Genomic DNA, 27,341 nt, shown 5'->3' with positions numbered 1-27,341 from the left:
TTATAAAATGTAAACTTGTGTTTCGAAAAGTTTTCTTTTACATCTGCGTATATACTTGTATCTTTTAACGAAAATGTAAATATTCACAATGTACGGACAAGAATATCCTCGTTTAAAACATTAAAGATAACAACTATATTATACAAAATATAGCATAATACACGATTATCATTTACAACTCAAAAATTAAATTTAACTTACTAAATTTATGACACAACAACAAATTTCCGTAATTACACACAGTTATAAAAGTCACTGAATTTATAACATAATAAACGTATGTAAAAGTTGTGAAAATGTGTAAAATCTTAAAATTTGTAAATTTATAACTAGTATACCACGAATAATTCATTGTATTATATTTAGAAAGGAATACAAAGGACTTCCTATTAATATTAAACAATAGCGCGCAAGCCCCTGTTATCAGTGACGACCTTTACACGAAAGTAAGCTGTACAGCGAGATGCATTTAGCAGGGGCAGTAGACTAATTGTAAGATACAGTATATTTAGTAAATACAAATCTATATTATCAAAGTCATCGTAGGGCAAATCCCTTAGGTCTGTAGTTGATGTATTCAAGATGAAGGGAACGAGTTCCATTCACAGAATTGTACTTTTTTTTTTAATTACTTTCATTCTCAACGCGACAGCGATGTACTTACGCGATGCCAGATGGTAGTCGTACATGCATTGAAAGCACAAAAAACTTTCGGCACCACGAACACATTGATACGTGGTCCAAATGTACCGTTTCTCTCTTGCAGACAAGGAAATCTCCCATGGCAGACTTCCAGACGATATTATTTAATATTATGCTGTATAAACATGCATTAGCTGTTACATATCACTAACATAAATTTTCGCGAATTTTTCGACTTGGTTTGGAGAAGGCACACCTAATAATCATCTCTAACTTCGTGGAATAATGATTTATTTTTTATTATTAGACTGAAGGAAAATATAGTTAGTATACATACTTTAATATAATACATTGTTTAAAATAACAATCGTTACACATTTATTTACAATATATTAACATGTAGTAATAAAGATCGCGGCTCTTGGAATGTATTGGATTCTATGGAACAACGTTCCACTGACAACTTAAATCAGCGTCTTTAATCTGCAACATAAAAAACTGTATTAGTATTAACATGGATATAAAAATATTTAGCTCACCTTTGACGTGAGGTCGTCGACGCATGCTAGTCGTATGCGAGCTGATGTTGCAGGTGAGTCGAATCTGAAATAGCCATTGAGACCATACTCTTGGCGTGCAGATTTGATGGCCTCTCTTATGGCAAAGAAAACAGAGGATGCAAGAAACAGTGGTGGCTCCCCAACAGCCTAAACATATTTTTATCATGATATGGTAAATCACCATTTGATAAATGATCTATGTGTCTGATTATACCAATTGAATTTGTTCATGAAGAGAACTTTATTAAATAAAATTGAATACCTTGGACGAATAAACGGCTCTGGGATTTGAAGCACCCTTCAATAATGTCACATTGAACACCTCTGGAATGTCTGCAAATCCTGGCAATTTATATGCACCTGGTCCTCTACTAAAAACAACTCCATTTCTTAGATACACCATTTCTTCAAGTGTAAATAAACCATATCCCTGGACGAAACCGCCCTCAATTTGGCCTATATCAATCGCGGGATTAAGACTCTGACCTAAATCCATCACAATGTCAGTTTGCACTACCTATATGTACAATATTATCATCAATAAAATTGTAGAAGTTAATATCTTAATGGTATACGTAAAGTTCTTACGCAATGGTCACCAGTCAAACAATCGATTTCGACTTCTGAACACGCAACGCCATATGTGAAGTAATTAAACGGATTTCCAGAATTAGTTTCGAACGAGTATCCTATGTCAGGAGTTTTGTAAAAGCCAGTAGATGAAAGACTGATTCTCTCGTTGTAAGCAGTTGCCACCCACTCTTCCCATGTTCCAGTTGGATTTTTATCCATTACTGGCTTTAGTCGTTTCATAATCTCTTGGCAAGCATTCTGGAATTTTGATTATTCACTCTAATACTTTTAATAATACTCACACGCAACCTGTTTGGTTTACAATCGAGGTTAGTTTACAAAGAAGACATATACTCACCAGAACAGCCATACCATTCAGATCTGAACCAGCACTAGCTGCTGTGGGAGAAGTATTCGGAACTTTGTCTGTGGCAGTCTCCATTATATGTATTTTATCTGCGTTTATTTTTAATACTTTACTTGCTACCTAAATGTAAGAGACATTAAAAAAAAGTTGCAATTGTATCATGATGTGAAGAAATATGTAAGAAAAGTAAATAAATATTACTTGTATCATTTTTGTATGTAAACCTTGACCCATCTCAACACCACCATGACTAAGTAGGACAGAACCGTCAGTGTAAACGTGTACAAGTGCTCCTGATTGATTCAAAAACAGCACAGTGAAAGCAATACCAAATTTCGTTGGGACTACTGCCAGTCCTCTCTTCTTGTACCTATTTATTCTATTAAAATAGTATTTATCAAAATTAGAGGTCATGTTATAAATACTTCGGAATCAGATGAATTTAAACAAACCTGTTATACTTCTGAATCTCTGCAAGTCGTTCATTATAATTAGCAGTTAGGAGACACTCCTCCCAACAACGACGTATTGTACAATTAATAAGTTTTTGATTATAGTGAGTCGTGTCCCCTTCTCTGTATAGATTTAATTCTGAAACCTGTTAAAAAAATGTTGTTAGCGTTGTAATATATTGCTCAAGTATAAAACAATTTTCATACCTTAGCAGGCTCTATATTTAAATATTCCGCTATATGTCTTATAATAGTCTCAACTGCAAACATGCCCTGTGGTCCTCCAAACCCGCGGAATGCTGTATTTGATGGTAAATTAGTTTTACATACAAAGCCATTAACATCGCACACTGGTATTTTATAAGCATTTTCAACGTGGAACATAGCACGTTCCAGAACCTATAAAAATAATTTCACAAGTTGTATGTAAATTACTGTTACCTAATTATCGTCATACCTAAAAACAATAAACTCACCGCAAAAGAAAGATCGCGCGAGTAACCAGCGTTATTGTAAATGAAAACTTGCAAAACTTTAATCAAACCGGTACCATCAAATCCAACTTTATACTTGAAGTAAAACGGGTGCCTTGTCCCGCTTATCATCATATCTTCATCTCTGTCTAACATACAGCGAACTGGCTTTCTTAATCTTCAAAAATAAATAATTAACGTGTTAAAATATTTACGTCCTTTAAATTACTTTGTTTTGAGAAACATGACAGTACCTATGTGCAGCAAATGCAACTGGTAGAGCGAGTACAGAAGCACGCGATTCCTTTCCTCCAAAACCTCCACCTAATCTTTTCACTCTTATTACAACTTTATTGGCATGAATATTCAGAGCGTGTGCTACATGTTTCTGAATTTCTGTAGGGTGTTGGGTTGAACAAAATATTTCTAACTCGTCTTCCCGCGGAATCGCTAATGCTGCCTGCGTTTCAAGGTAAAAATGTTCTTGACCCCCTAATCGAACTTCACCTTCAAGTATATTAGTCGATCGAGAGAAAGCTTCATCAGCGTCTCCCTTCCTTATGCGTTTCGGAGTTTCGTTAAAAAAGGAACGGTGTTTAATGGCATCCTACAATAATTTTATGTTGATCACAAAGAACAGTCAGATATGAAGTTATATACTTCTTATTACTATACCTCTATGGAAATAATCACTGGTTCCAAGTTTTCATATTCTACTTCAACCATCCTGGCTGCTCTTTGTGAAATAAACTGATTGACAGCAATGATTGCTCCAATTACTTGCCCGTGACTAGTTACCTTGAAGAGTAATTAACCTTTTTTTTCTTGCAAGTATAAAAGTAAGTATAAAAATCATTACCTCCTCCGACACGAAGAATTCCTCGTCGTGGAATACTGGACCGTGGTAACGTTGCTTCTCAGGTACATCTTTCGCGCTGAAGAAGGCTACTACACCCTCCAGAGATAGAGCTTTGGTTGCATCAATCTTCACAATTTTCGCATGAGCTCTGGTTGACAAAACCAAAGTTAAATAAAGTTCCTCGGAAAATTTGTGTAGGTCGTCACAGTAAATAGCTTCCCCTGTTGCCTGTTTGAAAGCACTGGCGTGAACCACAGGCCTTCCAATTAAATCAATCTTTTCCTGGTCTCGTGGAACCTAGTATACATAACGGGTTATTATGTCTCTTGCTGCACGAAACAAACATATGAGTGTAAAGATAGCAATTAATACCTCTTGATAATATTGAGAACTTTGTGGTTCCTTGTAATGGAATACATCTGACGTACTTTCAAATTCTTTCAACGACAATGGAGACTCTAACAATATCTGACGTTCCCCGGCTATGTGCATAAATGCTTTAAAGAAGAGACTGTGGAATGGAAGAAAAATCGTTAAAGTGGAATTTTAGTAAATGAAATTTTGTTGCAAATTGTATAGAACGTGAACACAATTTAGGTATACCTTAATGTTAGAGATTTGCGATATTTGACCATCCCTCCTGGAACACTCTCTGGAAGAGGCAGCTCATTCAACAGTGAAGAGTAAACATCTTCCAGAAGCATTTTATTCCATTTTCTGAAGCAATTTTATAATGTTCTATAACATAATGTAGAATATTCTGCCCTTCAACGATTATTACACAATTTTATAAAATACCTTCCGATCATAGTCTCGCAAGTTTTCCTGGCTAAAACAGTTGTTGGAGCCATTCCGCCAAATGCCAAGTACGCTTTTTGAACATCATTAGCCCCGGGTTCGAAAAATACATTCAATGCCATATTGACTATTGTAATGTCATCGTCTCGTCTTCTCGCCTGCTTGTAAGCAATAAAGTATTGATGCTGAAAAACAAAGGCAAAATAATGTATTCTTACAGCAGAATAAGTTATAGTTGAGTAAACGATATAGTAGAATGAGTATTATATTTTTATTACCTGTTTAGAAAAAGGTATTTGAACTGAAAGTAAAATCTCATCTGGTGAAACAATATTTTGTCGATAACCCTTAAAGAAAGTATGATCCATTGGGATAAGCCTCTTCTCACTTTTTGAGTTAATAAGATTCAACTTTATTTCCCCAGCCATAAAAATAGGACTAAGGTCTGCTATTGGACTTCCTGTCATGATGTTTCCACCAACAGCCTATTATAATATTTAAGCAATGGAATATTATTGATAACAATCTATCATTAAAAAATACAAAACACTTACAGCTACGTTTCTGACTTGTTTCCCAGCAAACCAATGGAGCATGTTAACTATTTCACTGAAGATTCTTGTTTCGTGTTCTGCAATAATAAAATGATAAAATGATAAAATAATTCTTCTACTTCTAAAATGTACAGTAAAATATTAATTTTACCTGTTTTTTTATTCATCTGTTCTCTTAAGGCTTTTTCTAATTCAACTAGTGTAACACTAGCACCCACACTTAACATTCCTGGACATTCCTCAACAACTCGCATTTCTTTAATCAAAATAGGGTGTATGAGAACTGGATAAGATAAATGTTTGAACTTCACTTCAACTCCTAAAAAGGAACATGAAGAATTTAATACATTCTTCATAATTATACGCAGACAATTAAACGCATGGAATATCAAAATATAGAATTCGATTACCCATCTCTGTGTTTCCCATGACAATTTTTGCATGTGGATATTGTTCTTTTAAACTAAGCAATTCAGAAAGCGTCCTTGGCCTGTACCAAGTAACATTTTTCCCTTTAATGATTAAATATTGGTCATCCAGAGTTGAAGAAATCTGAAGATATATTTTACTTCTGAAGATCTTATTCAGGGTAATACGTTTAAATTTTAAATTAGCGATAATGTACCAGCAAATTAGGAGGAAATATAATTTCTTGCGAGGCGTCGTACGGACTGAATTCACTTGAATTGAAAACCTCGGATGGTTCTGCTATTTGCACTTTTTTGCAACAATTTTCTCCCATTGGACAGAATCCATTTGGCAAAGAATTTTCCCGCTGGTTTGACATTAATTGCAATTGTTCCCATTCTTCTGTGAAAGTTTTGTAGGCTTCTATAATAGGACGGTACCCTGTGCATCTGCACAAGTTCCCTACAAGTAGAATATCAGATAAAATAATAATAATAATAATATTTAAATAAAACATTATTATAGACATAAATATAGTAGAAGTATAAAATATAAAACGGGTTCGTTCTTCGAAGGTCTCCTTCGCCAAACGCCAGACATTTTGAGATCGTTCTTACAGTTCAAGGTCACTCAAGATCACTGAATAGTAGCTAAGAATAAAATATTTTATTTCAAGTGTACACCATTGTATTCCCAACTCTAATTTAAGTCTTTGAAACGGTGACCTTGAAAAGCGTTTATCTCTTATTCGTTACTTAAAATGTTTGCTAAGATAAAAATTGTGTTCATTTTTGATACAGGATGATAGTGAGCAAAAACGAGTGAAAAGACCATGACACGTGTATTTCCACGTGATGGTGAGGATGACTACTTGTAAGTGACGACCTGAGAAACATCATTTGATTTTACAGTCACCTTGAAACGCTATTTCAAGGTCCTTCATAGTAGGTTTTTGAGTGCTTCTCAACAACGCATACATGGACATCACTATGCCAGGTGTGCAAAAACCACATTGTGAGCCGTGTGCTTTTGCTATACGTTCCTGAACTGGATGAATTTTTGTTTTAACACTTCCAATGCCTTCCACAGTGGTCACGGCCATACCATGCACGGCACAGATTGGTGTTAAACACGCATTCGCTGCTAAATGACTATGGAAATTATTAAAATAAACAATTAAAGAAAATATTTGAGTCCGTGGATAATATCTTGGAAGTAAACAGGGTAGAGGGGGTACTTCCTCGGTGACCTTGAGCAGCCAATTCATTTTGCTTCGAACATTGAAAGGTTCAAGCAAAACTGGTTGGACGACTTCGTTACAGTTTGTAAACTGTAATTAACTGTAAATTATGTTTATAACTGAAAAGGATACGTAATAATCCCAGTTTTGCGATCCACCCTTGATATCATTACAGTACAAGCTCCACATCCCCCTTCTGCACAACCCAGTTTGGTACCAGTCAAGTGTACTACATTTTTTTTGTTAAGGACTCTTATTATATGAATTTGAATGAAGTTTTATGGAATTAAATTTCTGCATAAAAAACTTTATTTTCAAGAAAAACAATTATTTTCAATATTAATAAAGTTTCGTTAATAATAAGCCCACATTACATGAAGATATAGACTACTGTTTCAGTATTCGATGGTGATATGGCAAATGCAAGTGCAAGTAGTGATTAAGATATATTGACATCATGTTAAGATGACTTATAAGATACTGATAAGATTATAGGAAATGATAGAAAGTAAATAATGAAACTGACCATATTTACAGATTCAAACGCCAGTAGATATCATAATCTGTATCCAGATCCATTAAATTCTGACCAGAGATTGCATTATCTGAGTTGAAGTTGTTTGAATACAAAATGAAGTAAAAGTAATTTTTGCGTAGACTAGCAATGTAGCAATGTAGATGCTACTGTACTCAAGGTTTCAAATACAACTGCCTTTCTGATGAATTTTAATGCTACAGTTTATATAATCTTGTATGGTTCCATTAATATACTCAACAAACATTGACAGAAATGATAAATAAAATTTCAAAAGTTCTCACCCTATAATTGATTATACAATAAGGATACATTTGTCTCTCAAGTACCATAATAATGTCCATTCTGGGTTGACATTATCATCAACTACCTAAAATATTACAGAAATACTTAAAATACTAAAACTTATAACATTTCCTACCCGTGCAACCCACGTACCTCTTTTCCATTAACATAAAAGATTAACGTATGTGATACTTCTGTGTTTCCTACATTCTTAGACATTGTAAGTTCAGATCGAATGGTAAATATTTCTTCCAAAATTGCCTTTCTCACCTATCGTGTTACATTAACCTATGGATACAACAGTATCAAAAATAAGCTGGCTTTAAAGATTGAATGTAAAGTATGTTATCGCTATTGGGATGGATGGTAATGAAAACACGGGATTGAATTCTTAATATATTATGTATTTAATCTACTGTAACCTGTCTGTTATTAGCTTGCAATCAATAAATTAAATAACTTGATGTATTAATAACTCTTCTTAATGCTTAAAAGTAACTTACTTTAATTACTTACTTGTAATTGACTATACTAATTGTTAATACTTTTCTAATGATAACTGTACGTGGTACTATATCAATACATAACATATACTGACATTACTACTAAGAAAGATCTAACTCAATTCTTTTGCAATGTATATTACTTAAAGTGGATAATGATAAGAATGACCTATGCCTCCCACGGAGTTCAGAGCAAACAACTACAGGGATGGTAGACAATAAAATTAAAAACATCTGCAGGTTTAAATTGAAAATACTCTTCTTTATAAAAATTGACACCACAATATACCATCTCAGTTTAATAATTCAGTAAACTATTTATTGTAAACATTACAGGTTCTGTCAATACAATATAATTTACAATAATTTCATAACAATTTATTTAAAATAACAAACAGTTTAACAACAAATGTTTAACAAAACATAGTATGTAATTGCAGAGGAAAAAGTTGTTAAATAAATATTGAAGCAGGTTAATCAATGAAAATCGAAATTAAACTCTACTATCACTACTGAAACAACAAACTTCACAATCAACTTGAAATAATGTTTATTGTGTAATGTTATCACTTCTTATGAATACACTACAGCTGATTACAGCAAACAAAACAACATTCTAAATATAAACATGATTTTAATCGAATTGGGTTCGACATTTTCGATTTTTCAAGAATGGCTACCACTACACTCACTCGTTATACGTGATTGTAGATGGAGTGTTACGTCACAGCATCGCTATGGCTAAACTACCTTACACGCTAGTAATGAATAAAGTTTTAGATGATTCTTTGAACACTCACCTATTTTCCAGTAATTTTTAATCGGTCAGACAATACGCGCGTGTTACCAGTCTGAATGACAACGAATAACTGACTGGTGGGTTATCAATTATGATACAATCCATCTGTGAGGATTGTTAAGAAATCTTATTAACAGCGAATGCAAGATCTGTCCCTACCACTTCTTATTCCTCAAGTGCGTTTTTAAATAGAAGTATTACGCATACACGGATGTTTATTAGAAAAAAAAATTGGTTTTGCAATCTAAATCGACTTGTTATTCATTTTTTAAGTTGTGTTATGAACGAGTAGTTGCAACGGAAAATAAATGAATTCTCTAGCCTTCTAATAAAAATTTATTTGATAGCAAATGTGTTTTTCATTATTTACATTATCCCATTACATTATTCCTTTGTTACTATTTACATTCTGAAGTAAAATATTTACTGTGGAAAAATAATCAAGACAGTAAGTACCACAGTACTTTTTAATTATGGGTAAATAATGCAATGTATGGGGGAGAAAAATTAATTACTAATTGGTAAGTACGTGAAATGACTGTTAAGTATATTTACAACGCAGTATTTGTAACTTTCATTATTATAATAAAATATTTGTATTCAAACATTTCTATGTTATGTGTATATACATACTGAGTTTTCAATAAGAACATTTGAAAGTTCAAAGTAATTCGAAGAATAAATGAAAAGATACTTTAATACTGCCTTTGCCATTACCATTTTTAATATTTAATATTAATTAATTATTTAAAAATGCGAGAAATGTTGATGCTTCCTAAAAATGGTTCAAATTTGGCGCCTTCTACGGTATCGCCATCTAGTGGCCAGAATCTGAACTAACTTTCGAACTCCGTACAGCGCCTCTATCAGGAAAACGCTCAAGTTTGTCCTCGAATAGTTCTTATGAATGACTCTAGATGGCGCAAATTCTCAGGTTACCAACATTTCAAATATTTACATTTTTTTCACTTTTCCTGGCTTATTTAATTAATCTTACGTCACGTAGAGCATCGTAAGCAGTAACTGCAATTATATTCTATAGTTTGCAAGCTGAAATTGGTCTAAAAATAATGTTTTTAACGAAAGATTGTCCTGCTAAATTACAGACCTCTCCCTACGTAGATAATAGGTAATTTTATAGAGAAAAATTGCCCAATTTGTACACTGCTAAATAGCATAATCAGTTTCTTTAGCTAACTTATACTATTACAACGTGTGTTTGCCGAATGCAAATTCGTTATTAAACATAAAAAAACGTTTTCTAAAATCGTCGGTATTCAGCAGACGGAGGCGCCATCTACGAAAGAAAGGAGGAAACTATTCCAAAACAAACTTGGGCATTTTTTCGTTAGATGGCACTAGTTGTATATGAAATTTATAAATTTGCATTTTTACACTTCTAAACGACACGATCGATTTCTTTAGCTGATTAGTAGTACTATAATGTTTGTTTGCTAATTACACGTTCATTAATTACCCAAAACAGTTGTTGCAAATGTCGGTATAAAAAAGCTAGCGGTGCCATCTATCAAAATGAACATGAAACTTTTTTACGACAAACTTGATCGCTTTCCCGTTAGATGGGGCCAAAATAACTTAACCTATAAAATACGCTTTTAAATATATTAATACAAATTTTAGTTTATTTATATGATCAATCGTAACGCCTTTCTGTATCCTGAATCACCTCTGATTTTCAAATTTCGCAAAAGTCTTCAAACAACGAAAACACATTGTGTCCTGAAAGCATTCTATATGTTAGTCAAACCCACCGCGAATGATGCAATTGGATGCAATGAGATTGTAGCAGATTGTAGTTTACAAGTGCTCCGCCATATAAATCAGTATATCAGTATTTAGTACATTCATAGCCACACAGAATACTTTTGTGGTTGGAAATCTATTATTTGTTAGTCTCTGCGAAACAGCTGAGTTCTATACTGATTCAACAAAAAGCGCGTGGTACTGTCTGCCAATACTGGTCAAAATGACTGTTCTTAAAGAAAATGACAGAGTTCTCGTAGTTCTAGACAACGAAATTTCGAAAGATGATGTTGTTGATTTCATTAGTGCGATTAGGAAGCCTCTCACAAATGCAGAGCAGTTAATTATTGCATCAACAAAGGAATTAGAAATACGTGAGTATGTGAAACGCAGAAGTCAATAGCGTATATATTTATATAATTGGCAATACCTGATATTTCTTGAATAATTTTACTCTAGATATTAACAACGCATCGTCCTACGACACAATTATTTCTATTTTCAAGCAGTCTTGTCCAAATTATAAGACGTTTTTAGAGGATTGTTTGAAAGCAATAAAGCCAAAAGGCACATTAATTATTTATGAGTCATTCCCAAAAAATAAAGAGGCTGATACAAAGTCTCTGTATGATAAGAGAGTATCAAATTTGAAATTGGCTGGATTCAAAATAAAATCTAATGAAGATTCAGATACCCAGCAATTGAAGAATGATTTGCTAGGAGTCTACAATGACTCGAACAACATTTCTGAAATAGTAGCAGAGAAACCCTCATTTGAAGTAAGTTGTATGATTGTTTGTTTTAAAAAAATACTATCATTGATTGCATTAACTTACCTGTTTTAAATTTCTCTAGATTGGTTCTAGTGTAACACTTAACTTTGGAAAACAGAAAGCCAATGTATGGAAATTAGATAGTGCTGTTGATGAAGAATTAATCAATGAGGATGATCTTCTAGATGAAACTGACATTCTAAAACCTGAAGTATCCAGTTTGAGAGGTAATTTAAATACATTAGTTTTCGTTTTTCATGTATTATAATATTAACATTTTTACCTTCTACTTTAGTTTGTAGTACAACTGGTAAACGAAAAGCATGCAAGGATTGTTCCTGTGGATTAGCTGAGGAATTAAGTGGTAAAATGGAACAAAAGGAAACTATAAAGTCCTCTTGTGGACGTGTACGTAAAACCCATATTTATATCTATACTTTGAAAAAGAAAATATATCAGATAATTAAATAATATGATCATTTTTTCACATTTTACAGTGCCACCTTGGAGATGCGTTTCGATGTGCCAGCTGCCCATATCTTGGTGTTCCTGCATTTAAGCCTGGGGAAAAAATAGTTTTACCAGATACACAGTTAAAAGCAGATTAGAAAAACATTATTTGTTAAAGTTATAAGTTAAATGTTTATCTTTCTGTATGTAATTATTTTAATAATAATTGAATTATAGTTAATAATTTTATTTATTTTTGGAAGGGGTGGTAATATCTTGTACATGAAAATTTAAATGATGTATGTATTCTTACAAATAAACGTGACAAATAACCTTTAGTGCTTAATTAATTTTATTTCATTTTCGTCTGTATACAATAGTAATCAACATGTTAATTACAATAGAATGATACAAAATATTTAAAACGTTCAGTACTTTTGGTGCATTGGTAAAGTACATTTTACTTTTGAAAACGATAAAATAATTTAAGTATCGTGCAATCGTCAATTGTAATTAAATTAAGTACAAACAAGAAACGCGATCGAAAATTGATAATTTTGCTATTCGCGAACTAACTATCAACATCTTGCTAACAGGGAATATAAACCTTTTACTATAAAGACACTATCCCATCTCTGGGGATCAGTGTTCGCGAAATGCTTATATTCCAAATATAATATACACACATCACTTGTATCATTCTATTCGAACATATTTCGGAATTCAACAAATTATAGAAACGTCTTATATATAAAACTGCGCAACTAAAGTCTAAAAGCAAAGATCGATTAATTTTAAATAATTTTCATCATATACAGAAAAAAAATAAATCGTCATGTACTTAATTTGCTTTGTCTTTAAGACGACAGGAACGTTATTCCGTAGTATAAGGACTAAAAGTACATATTGAAAATAAAAGGCAATGAACAATTACATCAATCATTAGCTCGTGTTTTTTTTTAGCGAAATAATGAATCGTTTTGTACTATGAAAGAAACATGGTATCTTATATTCAAGTTTAAATTTATAAGAGCAAACAGCTGCATCATGCCATTGCACCACCATCATTCATTGCTACTAAGCTACAATTGTTTTCTCAACCTATTCAGTTTACCTATTTGGTGCAATAAAGGCGTATTATTATTATTGTTATATGTATGATGTCGTATAAATTTAATCTGTACGACTATTTTGAAACGATAAGTTTTCGAAAATAATAATTATACTACAGCTAATGTTAATAATGTTACATGTCACTTTGGTAGAAATTTAGGTTTACGTCTCTAAATGGATGTACAATGTTAAGCAGTCACTTTTTAACAGTAAAGAATTATCTAGTTTAAGCATAAAGAGAGTAGTAGAAAGTACTGTTTGACACGTAAGTATTGGAAGCAATGAAGCGAAAAAAAATGTAATTTGACTATTTGAAAATGAAGTTTCCTCGGTCCTTCTATTATTTTCTATACAAGTTATTTTCACTTAAATGTATTTGTACTCTATCTCGAAAATTAAGAGGTTACGAAGGATCCTCCAGCATGCAACAAATTTTTTCCTGTTTATCGTACTCTCTATAAGTATAAACGTTCATGGTTTACACCAATGACTTTTATTATCATCTGAAATTTTTAATTTCTGATTCTCAAAGGTTTACAGTTTATAGAAATGTATCTTGATCTTTCGCGAATTCATTTTTATCGTGCGCGCGCACACGCTCCTGCACAAATATATAAAATAACGCTGTACAAGATTTATACAAATAGCTGCAGTTATTTACTAAACAATATCACTTACATAAGTTAAATGAAAGCTGATCTTTCAAGTCTGTCCAAATGACATTTATGTGATTCTAAAGTACACAGAGTTCTTAAACAAATCATCTGGCATTTGAAATGAATGTCTCTAAACCTACTAGCGTTCTGTCTACGAATGATACATAAAACTTTGTTCCACGTAGACCTTTTTCTTGGATGTATGAAAATATACAAGAACAAATGCAAACATGTTCAATGAATTAAGGAAAATAATGAAAGATTCGTTTGTCTTTGTTGATAATGTAATGACTTAATATTTAACCCGTGAATCGTCAAGCTCGACAAGGATTCTTGTATGAAAACGCCCAATTTGTTTTTACAAACGTAATAATGTTCGCTATAATAATCTTGTGATCTACAACATCTTTTTAGGAATGTACTGCATAGTACGTTGAGCAAATATTACAAGTCTAGCGATTAAGGCAGCTTTTATGTATCCTTCAATTGGAATCGGTTGAATTTTTGGTGTCATTTATTTTGAAAACAGCTACGAGAAATAAATAAACGCGTACGCGGAAACAATTGAGGGAATTAGAAAATGTACAGAATATATTCTAATATTCTGTATATTTTCTTCGTATATTTGTATATACGTATCTATCGAGACATTACAAAAATGCCAAGGAACTCAACATTTCCCGTTTTTTTTATATGAAAAATATATAATTATATATATATATACCTTCAAAAACAAAAAGATTCGTTACTTTCCAATAGCTATTTGAAATAATCGTTACATGAACACAGCCCTACATATCATATGACGTAATAAGAGTCTTCAAAAAGACCTTTGGCTTTCGTTTTTTGACTGTATCATTGTTACGGTGTTTTTGCATTATTTTTTTTTTGGAAGTATGACTACTAAATTTAACAATAATACTACAATATGCCGTGTTATGTACAGACGCGTAAAGTTCTGCGAAGCGAAACTTTTCACGAACTTTCATTTAAAGCCCACAAGACCTTCGCTAGTTCTCACGTCGATATATTAGTTTGTGCTACCACGAATTCTCCTCCATGTTATCGAGCAAAGAATTCTTCTCTTCTTTCTTATTATTCTTATTTTCCGGCATCGGAGTACGTAAATTTGGTTCGAAACATGGCTGTAAAAAAAGACATAAGATTTCGAATAGTAGAAATTTTCATGAATTTTATTCCAAAAATTCTAGCGACGAAAAGCATAATTAAATCAATTACAATAAATCTCGCGTATCTGGAAAAAATGTTTCTACTTTTTAAAAGAAACGTAGCATTGCCAACCTGGACAAATTTTATTTGAAACGAAAATAAGAAATAACTATTTGAAATTGCGCTCCATTATTTTGAATACTGAATTAATACCATACAAATTATTTCATAAAATTAAATGTATTGCTGGAAATTTCAAATAATGTATTTCTAACGTGTCCAGGTCTGATACAAGGTCAGTGATTAGTATATGTTATAATCATTCTAGCAAGCAGATTCCTAAATAATCCTTTATATTAATGCTATTAATTATGTAGTTTTCTGCAATTTGAACACATTATAAAATAAATAGTCATGTTACAGTGATGGAAATGACTGATGAAAGATCGTTCATCAAACTAGCGCACACCGGAAGTGATATCTCAAAGAAAGTCAACACAGGCTTATTCCAAATTAGTTTCCTGGTGTATTTAATGTGTACCCTGTTTATTAGATCAAAGTGAAAATAAAATGTGCACATGAAAAAATATGTTGCATAGATTTTATCGAATTAACGTGAATTCATGCAGAACCAGATATCAAAATGATAATCGCGTTATAAGCAATCGGTTGTTACGAGTGGGCAATGAATTTCTGAAGAAATAATACGAAGGTTAGCAAATAAATAATAAATATTATGTAATGATCTTAATTGTAATTAAGCAGTTTTACTTATAATTAAGTGAACAATATATATGTATATATTGAACTAAAAAAATAGAAGACAATACTGTCGTCATGTCTTTGTTTCTATTCGCAATGTAGCAAACCGTATTAATTAACAACTAGACGAGATTCTTTGTATGTAGAAGAATCGTTCCAACGGTTTACTACATTGAGATTCAAATTCAAATTTCTCGAGTTAAGTTAAGCAGATCGTCGATGGATGCTTTTCCCCTCAGTCTATTATTCGAATAACTGTGGCGCGCGTTTAAAACTTCATACTTATTGCACATCGGAAGCATATTATGTGCATATATGTGGCATGCACGCGAAGGGTTTTTTTTTTATGTTTTAGGTGATATTTCACTCACAGTTTCACAGATATTCATGTTGCAGCAGTTCTCTATGGTTATTTCGCACTGATTGTCCGGCACTTGTGGCCTAGAGGTCAATGGCGTTACGCCACCTTTGCTGACAACGAAACGCTTCCTAATTCGTGGCCGTCTTCGTAATTTATTTATATAGTAACTAAGTACGATGATTACGAGAGAAAGTACAGCGATAAGTACACAAAAAATTGGCAGCAATATTTTGTACTCGTCGTCTTCCTCCATTAAGATCATTTGTGCATTCGTTTTGTTCAGTTCTCCGCACCTGTTTCAATAAAGTAAACACATACTTGTAAGCTTGCAACTTCTTTAAATTTTTGTTTTCAATGAACAAAAATGTTTGTTGAAAAGAGTACTATGTATATGCTCGTTGGTAAAGCAAGCTTGGTCTACATAAATGTATTTTTGTAAATATATATAGTGAAAATTATAGCGTGAAAATAAAAATAAACATGCTTCAATTGACACCATTGCTTAGTATTTGTTTTTTACACCAAGCAATAATTCCAATTATCACTAGAATAAGAATCCTATTATCAGTAAAAATGTACCTGCAGTTTATCGCATCGACGTCTATAGTAGGGACTAGCTCAGTATTCGCACAAAAGATCTCACAGACTTTAGTTACATTGGTCAAGGTTTCGCAACGTGACCCTTCGAAGTATTTACATTTACAAATTGGTTTACCGTTTAGGATAGAGCATTGACCATCGTGCAAGCAATAATCTTTGCATAAGTCTGTTTCGCATCGTGACCCGGCAAAAGTATCGTCACAGTCACATGTGGGAGATCCTTGGTTATCTATAATGCAGCTACCTCGGAGGCAGTAATTGTGACAAACATCGATCTCACAATGCGTGCCGCCGAACCTGAAGTGATTTTTAATAATGTATTACTATTACATTATGAATTTTAATTTATTTACTGGACTGCGGATGTTTATGCAATACACATTTTTATATATGTTTCCGTTGAAGTATATTTTGTCTTCTAAATGTTGTAACTGTATACTTTATTTTTTATATTTTATATATTCATGTATTTGTACACACCCTTGCATGTTTTTCTATATTTAGAATTATAAATATAGATCGTCATAAATGCATAAATATCCACTGTCTATTAATTACAATCGTCTTTCCTTTCTAATATCATGCACAATATTTTCAATTGACTACTTCATCAAGTTCAATAATGAAGACCTTGAACTCACCCAGGCTTGCAGAGGCAGGTGTAGCCGTTCAAGTCTACGTGTCCGTTATTTAGGCAGTGTGTGGAGCTCTCGGTGGTCAATTCCGATTCTTCCGTGCTGGTGGTTAAATTGTTAAATGACCCAGCTGTCATTCGTGCGGTCGTCGAGTTCGCGTAATTCGTTTTTCGTCTAATTTTCGCGTACGCCGCGCAATCTATGCTTCCAATGTTATCACGAGCTATAATTCCAGCGGGGTCAGCGTCGTGCTTGGACGTGTAATACGATTTGAATTCTACAGCTATGCTGCCAACGCTCAGGTTTTTCGGCATCATCCATATGGACCTATACACTGAATCTGTCCAGTATATCATGTCATTGTCCACGGCCAGGGCGACTGGTAACTGGTGCGTAGCGGGAGCCAACAGCTCGCGTTCGCTGCCATCGAGATTGCTGCGCTCGATTTTGATCCTTATACCTTCTAAGTCGTCGATCCAATAGAGTTTCTCTTCAGCGTGATCTACAGCTACCGCTAGCGGCTCGTACAAATTTTCTTTAATAATGGTAACTCTCCCGCTTCCGTCTAGATTCGAGCGCTCTATGCTTGGATTCGTTATGTTACTATTTACCCAGTATATGTGACTGGAAACAACGTACATTTATGAGATATCCGCGCCTTCCTGTTTTCCACGTCGTTACAATTTTTATTTATCTTATTATTATTATTATTATTATTTTTTTTTTTTATTGAATTTGTTCTTTTGGTCGATAGGATTGTCTCTACTCGACGCGAGCATCTAAATGGAACGTTAACAGCCGGGTCGAAGACTGCTGACGAGAATTTCGGGTCTACGTAGACATAAATGGCACACCTGTTACATAGGTCCAGAGCAATGCCGCGCGGACTCCTGTCTGTTAAATTGTGTAAAATAACGGGCTCCTCCGGCGGACTGTCCAATGGCACGTGCATTTTCATTATTACTTCTGTCATATAGTCCACCCAGACCAGGCTTCGCGTCTTTGTATCGAAAGCGATTCCTAGGATGTGGCTTCTGTTCTGTCCTGCAGGCAACAAATTAGGCGTTTATTATGAAAGTTGCGTCACCGCGTTAAAGAAAAAGAAAAGAAGATGAAGTTTCCGTAAGCAATGTTCGAGGAAGTCGACGTGGCGAAGTTTCCTTTCTCAATTCACTTGCTACACAAATTAGGATCAATTATCATGTATTATTCTTAATTAATTTGTATTATCCTGTATTATTCAAAAAATTATATAGTACATGTATATGTACTATACATGCATATTATATAGTACATGTACTTTAACACGTTCACTGCCAGACTAATACTCTTGAAAATTTCTACCGCGATTTAATTTTGTTTACAGACTTTCGGAAACTGCGTAATGAAACATTTAATTTGGTATTTAGTTTTCTAATTTCATCAAAATTCAAGTATTTCATTTAAATTCATTTTCTATGACACTTAACTTTCAGAATTAATAGTTTTCGTTTTTCAGTGAAAAGCATTGTCACCCACGTATGGGTGACGTGGCGATCAACGTGTTAAAATGAGTGTACGTAGAAATGTGAATTTGTGATACAAGGGGGAATTTATATGAAATTGTCGAAGAAAGTTTATCAAACTCTCTGGGTCTCAAATATTTTTATTTTATTACAGCTGTGTTCCCCCATCACAGGCGTCATTTGTTTGCAGCTGTTAAGTAGTCTATGCTTTCCATCGAGACGTAAGCAGCAACTAAACAAAATTTCATCTGAATTGAATAAAAATAATAAGAGTTATAAGGAAACCACAAGCACACAGATTTGAAAAGTGAATAGATATCTGCTTTATCGGTGAACATAGCTTGATGGTGCCATCTAGCGCTGAGAACAGGGATTATTTGGCTACAAACTTGGGCGTTTCGCCACTGATGGCGCTGAACATAAGTTCCATATTAGTTATATATATATCAATATCAATATATATATATCAAAATAAATTTGAATGATCAATCGATGAGAATAAGAAGGAATTTGCATATGGATGTGTACTTACTTTTAATTAATGGCTTTGACGTAAAATTCTTGTTCGTCAAGTCATTACTGAACACAGATACATTGCCACGTGTGTCGCTGAAGTACATAGTGCGAGTAATGTCATCGTAGGCTATTCCCGTCAGTGCCACAGCGTCCGAAATTTTGGCTTGGCCAGTCAGTGTTCTGTTTCGCGCGAAAAATTCGACATCGCGACCGATTACTACTGCTAAATCTGCGAACAAGTCAGAAATTGACACGTCAGAATATTTAAACGCGATTGTAACGCGAGCGTCGGTTTCGAATTGCGAACGAAACGAAATAGAAACCGCTATCACTTTTACATACTTTTTCTCTTCAATCGATGAGATAATTATTTTTAATCGCGTAACATGTTAGCAAATAAAAATGATACTTTTCTAGAACAAGTCCCCAGTTGCTTCAATTTATCAGTACTAATAAGTATATGTATTGTGTACACGAGCCCTGTGTAAATACATTGTATATAAGAATAAGAACAAGTCCCCAGCTGCTTCAATTTATCAGTACTAAAAAGTATATTCATTGTGTACACGAGCACTGTGTAAATACATTATATAGGAATAAGTATTTACACAAAGGCTGTTCTCTAATCTATTCTCAAACGTTGACAGTAAACTATTATTTCATAGAATACAATCTACGCGACCTTAAACAATTATGCTTACTTATGCACGGAGTAATGATGCAACAGTTCTTTTTTTTTTTAAATACCGAAGGATGAATGCTGGAACAGATTACACATCGTGTTTGCAATGTATAATGAATTTCTTTTCTTAGCTCCACAGTTCTGACTCTTTTAGTTACCAGTTATACATTTTACAACAATTGACGTCTGTCAAATATGTGTTCTTCGTACCTTGAACACGATAACCTCTTTTATGTATTTAATAAAGATAAACGCGTAAACGTCGTCAAGATAATATTTATTTATTAATAGTGTCCACTTTGGTCAGTTTCTTGTTGTCTCTCATTAATCCGTGAGATTACTCTGCTTTGTTCGCTACTTTCACGCTTTTATTGTATTCGACGGTGCATTAAATTCGATTCGATTACGAGTGTCAACATTCTCTTTAATTTACGTTCGATAACTTTTATTGAAACCAGTAAACCGTTGACGTGGATTTTTATTACATACATTTGTATCTGTTAGATTAGCAAAAAAGAAATGAATGGTGTACGTATCAGAAGTGATTAGCAAACAAAATTACTGTAGTGAAATTATAGTGAATGATTTTTTACGGATAACTCAATTGCTACTTTACGCCTGTTTTTATATTTTCACAGTTTATTTATCAAACATTACTGTGCTGTATATGCTTACAATTTTCTTACTTTCAACAGTATTCTACTTATAGGTGTCTCAAAAAAAAGAAAAAAAAAATGTTCTTAAAATAATTCTTGTTAAAAAATTCTTAATACTTTCGATCAAAAATGTTTGAGTTTAGCTTATTTTGTGGATATCAACGTGTAGTTGACCAGAAAACCTGCATAATGATTGATGAGGTACTTACGCACTGTACTACGAATAAGTTGAAACAAATGAGCGAAATTGCTCATCGTAGCCGCGACCACAATGAGTTAATAATTATTACGTATACGTTTAATTTAACCACAGGGTTTCTTGGAATAATATGTTGGATTCAGTGAATGAAAAATTGAAGGAATCAGAGCTGACTTAAGTTAATTGATCGAAATAAATATAACAAAAAAGGCGTAAGAATATATATATTTTTCTTTATTGGGGAAGCTTTAAGTGCTCTACGTGCTTACTGCTTCAATTTCTTGGTATAACTATAATGAAAATAAACATACTTGTAGTATTCAATATTATATATGTATAGCTTGCCTAATTAAAGAAAGCTCCCAATGGAAGTAACCTAAGCGTGGAGGGGGATGTGAAGTAAACCCATCGCTATTAAATGCAATTTAATACTACCAATTTGATACATAACATTGTTCTGTTTATAAAATAAAAGTTTTGTCAAGAATAACATTCAAGTCAAGATAAATTATTGTGTGACTTTATGCTTCTTGTGACAATCCTTATTCTTTTTTTGTCACCTAAGTGGACCGGTTATCGCAGCTCAAATGTGTGTAAACCAACGTGTGGTTTCCTTGTAGTGAATTAATTACTGGCGTTGTATCTCCGCGACAAAACGCGCGAAGTGTAAACGCGACAATTAAGGGTTAAATGTTATGATGTATTGTCTTCGTTGCCTCTTTTTTTTTTTTTAAGTGCAACATCTCGCTTTATGAATGGCAGATTAGCGTTCTGAACGTCGCGTCTTATCTATTCACGCGAGAATCACCCCCTTTCTTCGAAATGTCGCATGAAATATGTATATTTATTTAGTCTTACTGCTATCAATCGAACATTAAATATATATTTTTGTTTTCAATCACGTATATTGCTCGAAAATGATTTATGAAATTTAGTGAAAAACACATTTAACCCTCACTTAAAGTGTATTAAATGAAAAAATGTGTAGGTATCAGAAAATCTGAATTGCAAAGGGTAAATAATAAATTGCATATGGTTTCAGTGGAGGCATTGCCTGCAAATATTATTTAAACATAGTTAATTTGCTTGAAGATGTTTCATTGGAGATTTACTTAATAACTTCAATGAAAATACTATCTGCAAATATTGTTAATTTGTTTGAGAATGGTTTATTGAAAATTAACTGGGTCATTTTGCAATAGAAACGGTCCAATTGTTTATGCAATTGCGAGCAGCACGTTTATCGTATTTGTGAAAAACAAATATCCCAATATAATATGTAAGATTTTCCTCCTCTAATCGATTCCTATGTAAACAACGCGGCTAACTCAAATATTGTCAACGAATCCTTGCTATCTCGACGTACTCGCCCAAGTTACTCAACATGCGCCGATTGCAAAAACATTATTCCGTAGTAACTCATTGCGCATTTACGTTTTCTTGGGTAGGTCACTCGGACTGGAATGAAAAATCAATTAATCTTCGACTTTCGATCCGACTTATTGACACGTGATCGTGATAACTGTTAATAGAACGGAATATTTCTTTGGCGACACTTTGGATTTTTCTTTCTAGCCAAGATTACACAGTGAACGACACAGTAACGATCTTTGCATAATACTGATCTTTGTTTAGAATTTTAACTCCAATCAAACGTTATTCCGTTCGTTATATTATAAGTAGTCTTGTTGTCTACGAGTCAATTAGAAGTTGTTAGAGTATAATATAAAAAATTATTTTTATTAATAAATTTTAGGGTCTCTAAGCGAATGATACAGAAGCACAGTCGATTGTCTCGTAATTACATAATTTATTATCGTATTATTTCACGATACTATTGTTGTGCAATTTTACCGTTTATCAAATAAGTTCTAATCTATACTATTGTATAATAGTCATTGATTGCAATTTTCTTATCGGCGAACAATTATGAATTACTATCCGTCTATGGCGAGAGTTATCTATACTATTGTTAATATATGAATGATATATGAATAATATATGAATAATCGCGGTAATCAGCTTATTAGATAATTGGTTAATTAGTGTATTACTAAATTTGTTTGTATTTCATTTCATACAATATGTATGTTGTTTAATAAAAAGCAATTAAAGAATTCTGTGTATTAAATTTCATGATTTATTTAAATGTACTTAATATTTTTTTAATATTATTCTCGTTTAATATTCTTTTTATTTAACTCTTAATAATTTCTTGTTTCTTTTTACCACCAATAATAATCACCATTTTATTAATCCATTTTCAAAAAACTAATTTATCACGTATTAAATGTTATTAAATTAGATCATAATGTCACCTTGTTTTATTCTGAATGTATCATACCTGATTGTTCCTTGAAAATAACCATAAACCTTTGACCAAAATCTTGCACAATTAATTTAAGCTCAAAAATACAAATCGTAGTTATTACGTTATTAATATTACCAAATTAAATCACAATTCTACTTCAACTTTTAATGCAACATACTTGATGATTAATATAGTCAACAATTGTTCTTTTCCACGGCGTGATTGTTGATTTAAAATCATATATCTATGAAAAGAAAGACTATTATTCTGTATTTACTTGGCTTCGATAAATCAGACCTGCTTTTTCTTCTTATTATCAATAATTACCATCACTTAATTCAATTGGCTCATACAGAATAGATGAAAAGTAGTACGAACGTTTATTGAAGACAAATGAATGAAAAATTATATGCAATGCTTACTCATCTTCCGTTTCGTTATTATTCTCATTTCAACATTTTCTTGTCGGCTCCGTGTATTAATTTTCGCACGTCTCGCACAATCCCGCGCGACGATTTATATTTCACGCAACGATAGCAGAAGAAAATAAAGAAACGACGTCGCGAGTAGCATAAACGTAGAACAATCCTCGTCACGATTGCATTTACGAATAATCGCGAGACGAAAATGCGTTCGATTACGATCACCGCGAATTTCGTGGCGATCCATTTCAATCGTACGAGTTAGTTCAAGTGGACTGAACGAAGTAATTAATCATTTCCATAATTACGCTCACGCGTTTTATAGCTACACAACACTAATTTATAAATCAATTTGCACAATCATCAATTACAAACGTGAAAACAAACAAAAATTACAAATATTACGTAACGTATGTGTGAGACATCTAACGAGCAATAAGCAAATGGTACGTTTCATTTAAATAAACGACCTTTCGTATAACGAGTAGAAAATATTATTAACTATTATTCGTTTGGTAAAAATTACAGGCTGAATTATATAATCAAATGATGCTTCATGCTGGACGAATACAAGATTGAATGACTATCGAATTGTCCATTCGAGTGTTGTAAATGAACTGCTACACAAACGTGGGAAAAATACTAACTTTGAAAATTTCGAATAAAACCAATATAATTGAATAATTATAGTCATTCGTTGCAGTTTTCTTATCAATGAACTATCATAAATTACCGTCAGCCTGCGTCGAAAGATATTTGTACTATTATTAATACATGAATCGTCTCAGTAATAACCTTATTTGACAATTAGCTAATTAGTATATTACTAAATTGGTTCCTATTTCATTCAAAAATCTATTCTCGATCTGCTATACTTGAACTACCAGGTATCGATTTATTTTATTGAATCACCATATATAGATACTGTTTAATAAGTAATAATTTAAACATTCTTCGTATCAAATGTGCTGATTTATTTAAATGTATTCAAAACATTTGACTTCTCAGTATTTAACTAGATTACAAAGACCAGTTGAGAATTATATTCAAACGTGGAGCACCTGATTCGACCAAAAGTATGATTGCTAGTATACCTGTAAATCGTAGGTCGAAAGTGTTTACGTATTTCTTAAGAGAAAGAAAAGACGACCGTCGTTAAGGTCATGACACGGAGCAACGTGCGCTGCGAAAAGCGGACAACATGCATTTTCTCCAAGGAACAATAAATTCATTAAAAGCGTAACACTGCATATTGACCACTATAACTAACTGTCAAGTAATCATTCCCGCCAGAATCTTATACATATAATCGAACATGACTCAGTATTCATATATAAAATTTCGTGATATACCTTTCTAATTTAATAGAATAAATATCAACAATTTCTTTTACTTTCGATGATTTTTGGTTATTTGGAAGTGATTTTATGTAATAATAATAGTTTGTTTGTGTCTAAGAAATTACCATACTTCAACATGTATTAAAGTAAATATACGGTATAAGTACAGTACAGCCTCGATTGTTGCAAAAACCAGACCTGCAAGCTCTTGCAACGATCGAGGTGACCAATCCAATTCAAAGTAACCCCACCTACTCTACCTATAGTCACCACTATTTGCTCCTTTTTCCCTCCAACTATACTCGTTGCTAGGTAACCATCTATCCTACTTGTAAACACATTGCAACAAACGAGACTCGCGTGCAACAATCAAGGTCTCATTACAAAACAAATTTACAGTGACTTACTCACATATATTCAATGAGTAATCAACAATCGAGTATTTCTGTAATTCAAATGCCCCTGTTTATTCAACGAGCATCACTGTCCTAATTTTTACTCCACGTTCAAAATTTGTATCAAAATAAGAAGGTAAGAATTCCACCTTTGAATAAAAACGCCAATGTTCCTTTTTAATTGACATTGTATGTATGTGCGTGTACATATGTGCGAGCACTCAGTTACGGTAGCACCAACGACTTGACATTCATTACGTAAACAGGTGTAAGGACAAGTACCGTTCGTCTCATTAACAAGTTAATATAGATTGTGATGGTCCAATGATAAATTTGTATGCGAACAAAGGGTCAGTTTCATTCAGCTTTCGGTAATGTTTCGTCTTTCGAGATGGTAAAGCGGTGTACGAAAAGTGGCGTACGTGACGAACGAAGCCGCGTGAATGGAGTCGGTACTCTAGCGCACGACCCGCAACGCGGTAGTATTGATACGACCTCGTGTACACCGTTGTATTATTGTTAATACGTTCACACACCGTTTCCCGTCACATACGATCGTTCGCTGGATCATCGATCTACTTACCCCACGATCTGGCGTTCGTATTAATTGCGAGGATCCCAAGTACTATCGTTAAAGTTACGACGATGTATTCACGGGATGTCATGGTGTGCGTTCATTTGTTAAGAGGAGAGACGAGCCTGGAGATGTCTTTCAAGACACGACCGCTGCCAGAAATTAATTAAAGATTCGACACCGGCTCCAAATCTCTTTTCCGTTTGGCTCTCACTGCCGTAGAGAACATACACTACCGTACATCCTCACGCTGCGGCGGCTGTGCGCGAACTGAGAAGCTCGTGATCCGATGAGACGGTAAAAGCCGCGCTTCGACCAATGGCGTTGCTCGTTCTCTCTCGCGCTCGAATCGTGTTCTAAATAACGGTGAAAATACGATGTGTTTTTCTTGTAATACAAATCGAATCGAGGAAAGTACCAGCAAAAATATTGTCACTGGGCTGGCGAACTCATTATGCATGGTTCACTTACGATAAAGTTTCGATAATACTACAAACCTCCAGATAATATTTTCATTTTGTTTATTGTTAAACGACACTTAATGTACTCGAAGTATTTGCAACTAAACGACTGAATTAAAATTATGAGACACAATTTATCGTATTGTTAGAAATTGTTGCTATTATGTAATTATTATTTTTTGAATTAGGTATATTAACACATTACCGACTGGTAGCAAGGAAAACTTTCTTATCTATTACTGAGGTAGTACACTTTCATCGTTTCACGAATTATGTAATATTACATAAATATTAATCTGAATTCTATCCCTAACAGATAAAATAAATATCCTTCGAAAAAATAAAAAAATATTACCAAATTTAATTACATGTCCAAACGCTATCTCTAAGTGTTAATATTGCTAAAATTCCGAAACTTTTTGTCTCCTCTAAAATGTGTTATATCTAAATTAGCTGTGATAAAATATTTAAAAATAAACACGGAAAAAAGATTTGTCAGGGTTAAGCACCGAATGATATGGCATCATTACATCTTCAGGATACGATCAATCGATTGCTTTATCGCGTAGTAAGCGGTTACGTATCGTATTTATCGCGTACCATAAAATGCTACGCTTACATTTATTTAATCTTAAACTTGATAACCATAAGCGAACGATAGTGAGAAACTTCGAGTAGCGCTGAGATTCCAAGTAAATGCACTTCAGTGCATTCGACTCGAATGGTGTAGATGGGGTTCAAGTAGAATTCGTCCTGAGCATAATCGATCGAGTAGTAGGTAAAGGTTAAGGTGTTTCTAGGTTGGAAATATGCGGAGAACTGGACGAATGCTTGCCCCACCATCTTTTTTCGTGCTCGTCAAACACTTCTGCCTCACATACAAAGACGTACTTTATACGTATGGATTTGTTGCGTTATGTTGCATTAGATTGCATTACGTTGCAAATT

The 27,341-nt window shown here is 33.4% G+C and overlaps 3 protein-coding genes across 3 annotated transcripts; 1 reads left to right on the top strand and 2 right to left on the bottom strand.

Annotated features, from left to right (window-relative positions):
* Positions 1–915: 915 nt before the first annotated feature.
* On the bottom strand, positions 916–9,357 carry LOC128886033 (xanthine dehydrogenase). Its single transcript, XM_054140558.1, has 25 exons — positions 9,050–9,357; positions 7,900–8,034; positions 7,774–7,831; positions 7,059–7,155; positions 6,602–6,837; positions 5,904–6,148; positions 5,689–5,830; positions 5,430–5,597; positions 5,279–5,355; positions 5,003–5,209; positions 4,725–4,909; positions 4,530–4,643; positions 4,299–4,437; positions 3,927–4,223; positions 3,743–3,865; positions 3,322–3,674; positions 3,071–3,245; positions 2,802–2,993; positions 2,595–2,740; positions 2,344–2,521; positions 2,134–2,262; positions 1,791–2,033; positions 1,465–1,719; positions 1,182–1,349; positions 916–1,125 (listed from the first exon to the last, which is right to left on the bottom strand). Exons 2-25 carry the CDS (start codon positions 7,963–7,965, stop codon positions 1,081–1,083), a joined length of 4,038 nt encoding a protein of 1,345 aa, XP_053996533.1. The 5' UTR covers positions 7,966–8,034; positions 9,050–9,357; the 3' UTR covers positions 916–1,080.
* A 1,438-nt stretch (positions 9,358–10,795) lies between these two features.
* Positions 10,796–12,373, top strand: LOC128886039 (anamorsin homolog). The gene is made up of 5 exons (XM_054140564.1): positions 10,796–11,186; positions 11,272–11,591; positions 11,668–11,812; positions 11,881–11,993; positions 12,083–12,373. The coding sequence occupies exons 1-5, from the start codon at positions 11,036–11,038 to the stop codon at positions 12,191–12,193; spliced, it is 840 nt and encodes a 279-aa protein (XP_053996539.1). The 5' UTR covers positions 10,796–11,035; the 3' UTR covers positions 12,194–12,373.
* Positions 12,374–14,681: 2,308 nt separating this feature from the next.
* LOC128886035 (protein cueball) lies at positions 14,682–26,212 on the bottom strand. Its single transcript, XM_054140560.1, has 7 exons — positions 25,942–26,212; positions 19,370–19,582; positions 18,187–18,376; positions 17,339–17,956; positions 16,677–16,994; positions 16,108–16,390; positions 14,682–14,949 (listed from the first exon to the last, which is right to left on the bottom strand). The coding sequence occupies exons 1-7, from the start codon at positions 26,021–26,023 to the stop codon at positions 14,845–14,847; spliced, it is 1,809 nt and encodes a 602-aa protein (XP_053996535.1). The 5' UTR covers positions 26,024–26,212; the 3' UTR covers positions 14,682–14,844.
* Positions 26,213–27,341: the final 1,129 nt, after the last annotated feature.

Source organism: Hylaeus anthracinus, unplaced genomic scaffold (assembly GCF_026225885.1).
Source record: "Hylaeus anthracinus isolate JK02 unplaced genomic scaffold, UHH_iyHylAnth1.0_haploid 11982, whole genome shotgun sequence".
Lineage (NCBI taxonomy): Eukaryota > Metazoa > Arthropoda > Insecta > Hymenoptera > Colletidae > Hylaeus > Hylaeus anthracinus.
The sequence above is the reverse complement of the archived record's forward strand: the minus strand, read 5'-3'. Positions and strand labels throughout refer to the sequence as shown.

What these genes read in the sequence shown, in the direction of transcription:
- LOC128886033 (XM_054140558.1), bottom strand. Translation starts at nt 7,965, where the DNA reads ATGTCTAAGAATGTAGGAAACACAGAAGTATCACATACGTTAATCTTT. An exon ending in AACAAGTCAGAAACGTAGCT is followed by an intron (nt 5,210 to 5,278) that starts GTAAGTGTTTTG and finishes ATATTATAATAG; the next exon opens with GCTGTTGGTGGAAACATCAT. An exon ending in TGCGAGACTATGATCGGAAG is followed by an intron (nt 4,644 to 4,724) that starts GTATTTTATAAA and finishes AAATTGCTTCAG; the next exon opens with AAAATGGAATAAAATGCTTC.
- LOC128886039 (XM_054140564.1), top strand. Translation starts at nt 11,036, where the DNA reads ATGACTGTTCTTAAAGAAAATGACAGAGTTCTCGTAGTTCTAGACAAC. An exon ending in AACAAAGGAATTAGAAATAC is followed by an intron (nt 11,187 to 11,271) that starts GTGAGTATGTGA and finishes ATTTTACTCTAG; the next exon opens with ATATTAACAACGCATCGTCC. An exon ending in TGAAGTATCCAGTTTGAGAG is followed by an intron (nt 11,813 to 11,880) that starts GTAATTTAAATA and finishes CTTCTACTTTAG; the next exon opens with TTTGTAGTACAACTGGTAAA.
- LOC128886035 (XM_054140560.1), bottom strand. Translation starts at nt 26,023, where the DNA reads ATGACATCCCGTGAATACATCGTCGTAACTTTAACGATAGTACTTGGG. An exon ending in TACGAACGCCAGATCGTGGG is followed by an intron (nt 19,583 to 25,941) that starts GTAAGTAGATCG and finishes ACTTGTTCGCAG; the next exon opens with ATTTAGCAGTAGTAATCGGT. An exon ending in ACATGAATATCTGTGAAACT is followed by an intron (nt 14,950 to 16,107) that starts GTGAGTGAAATA and finishes CTTTTTTTACAG; the next exon opens with CCATGTTTCGAACCAAATTT.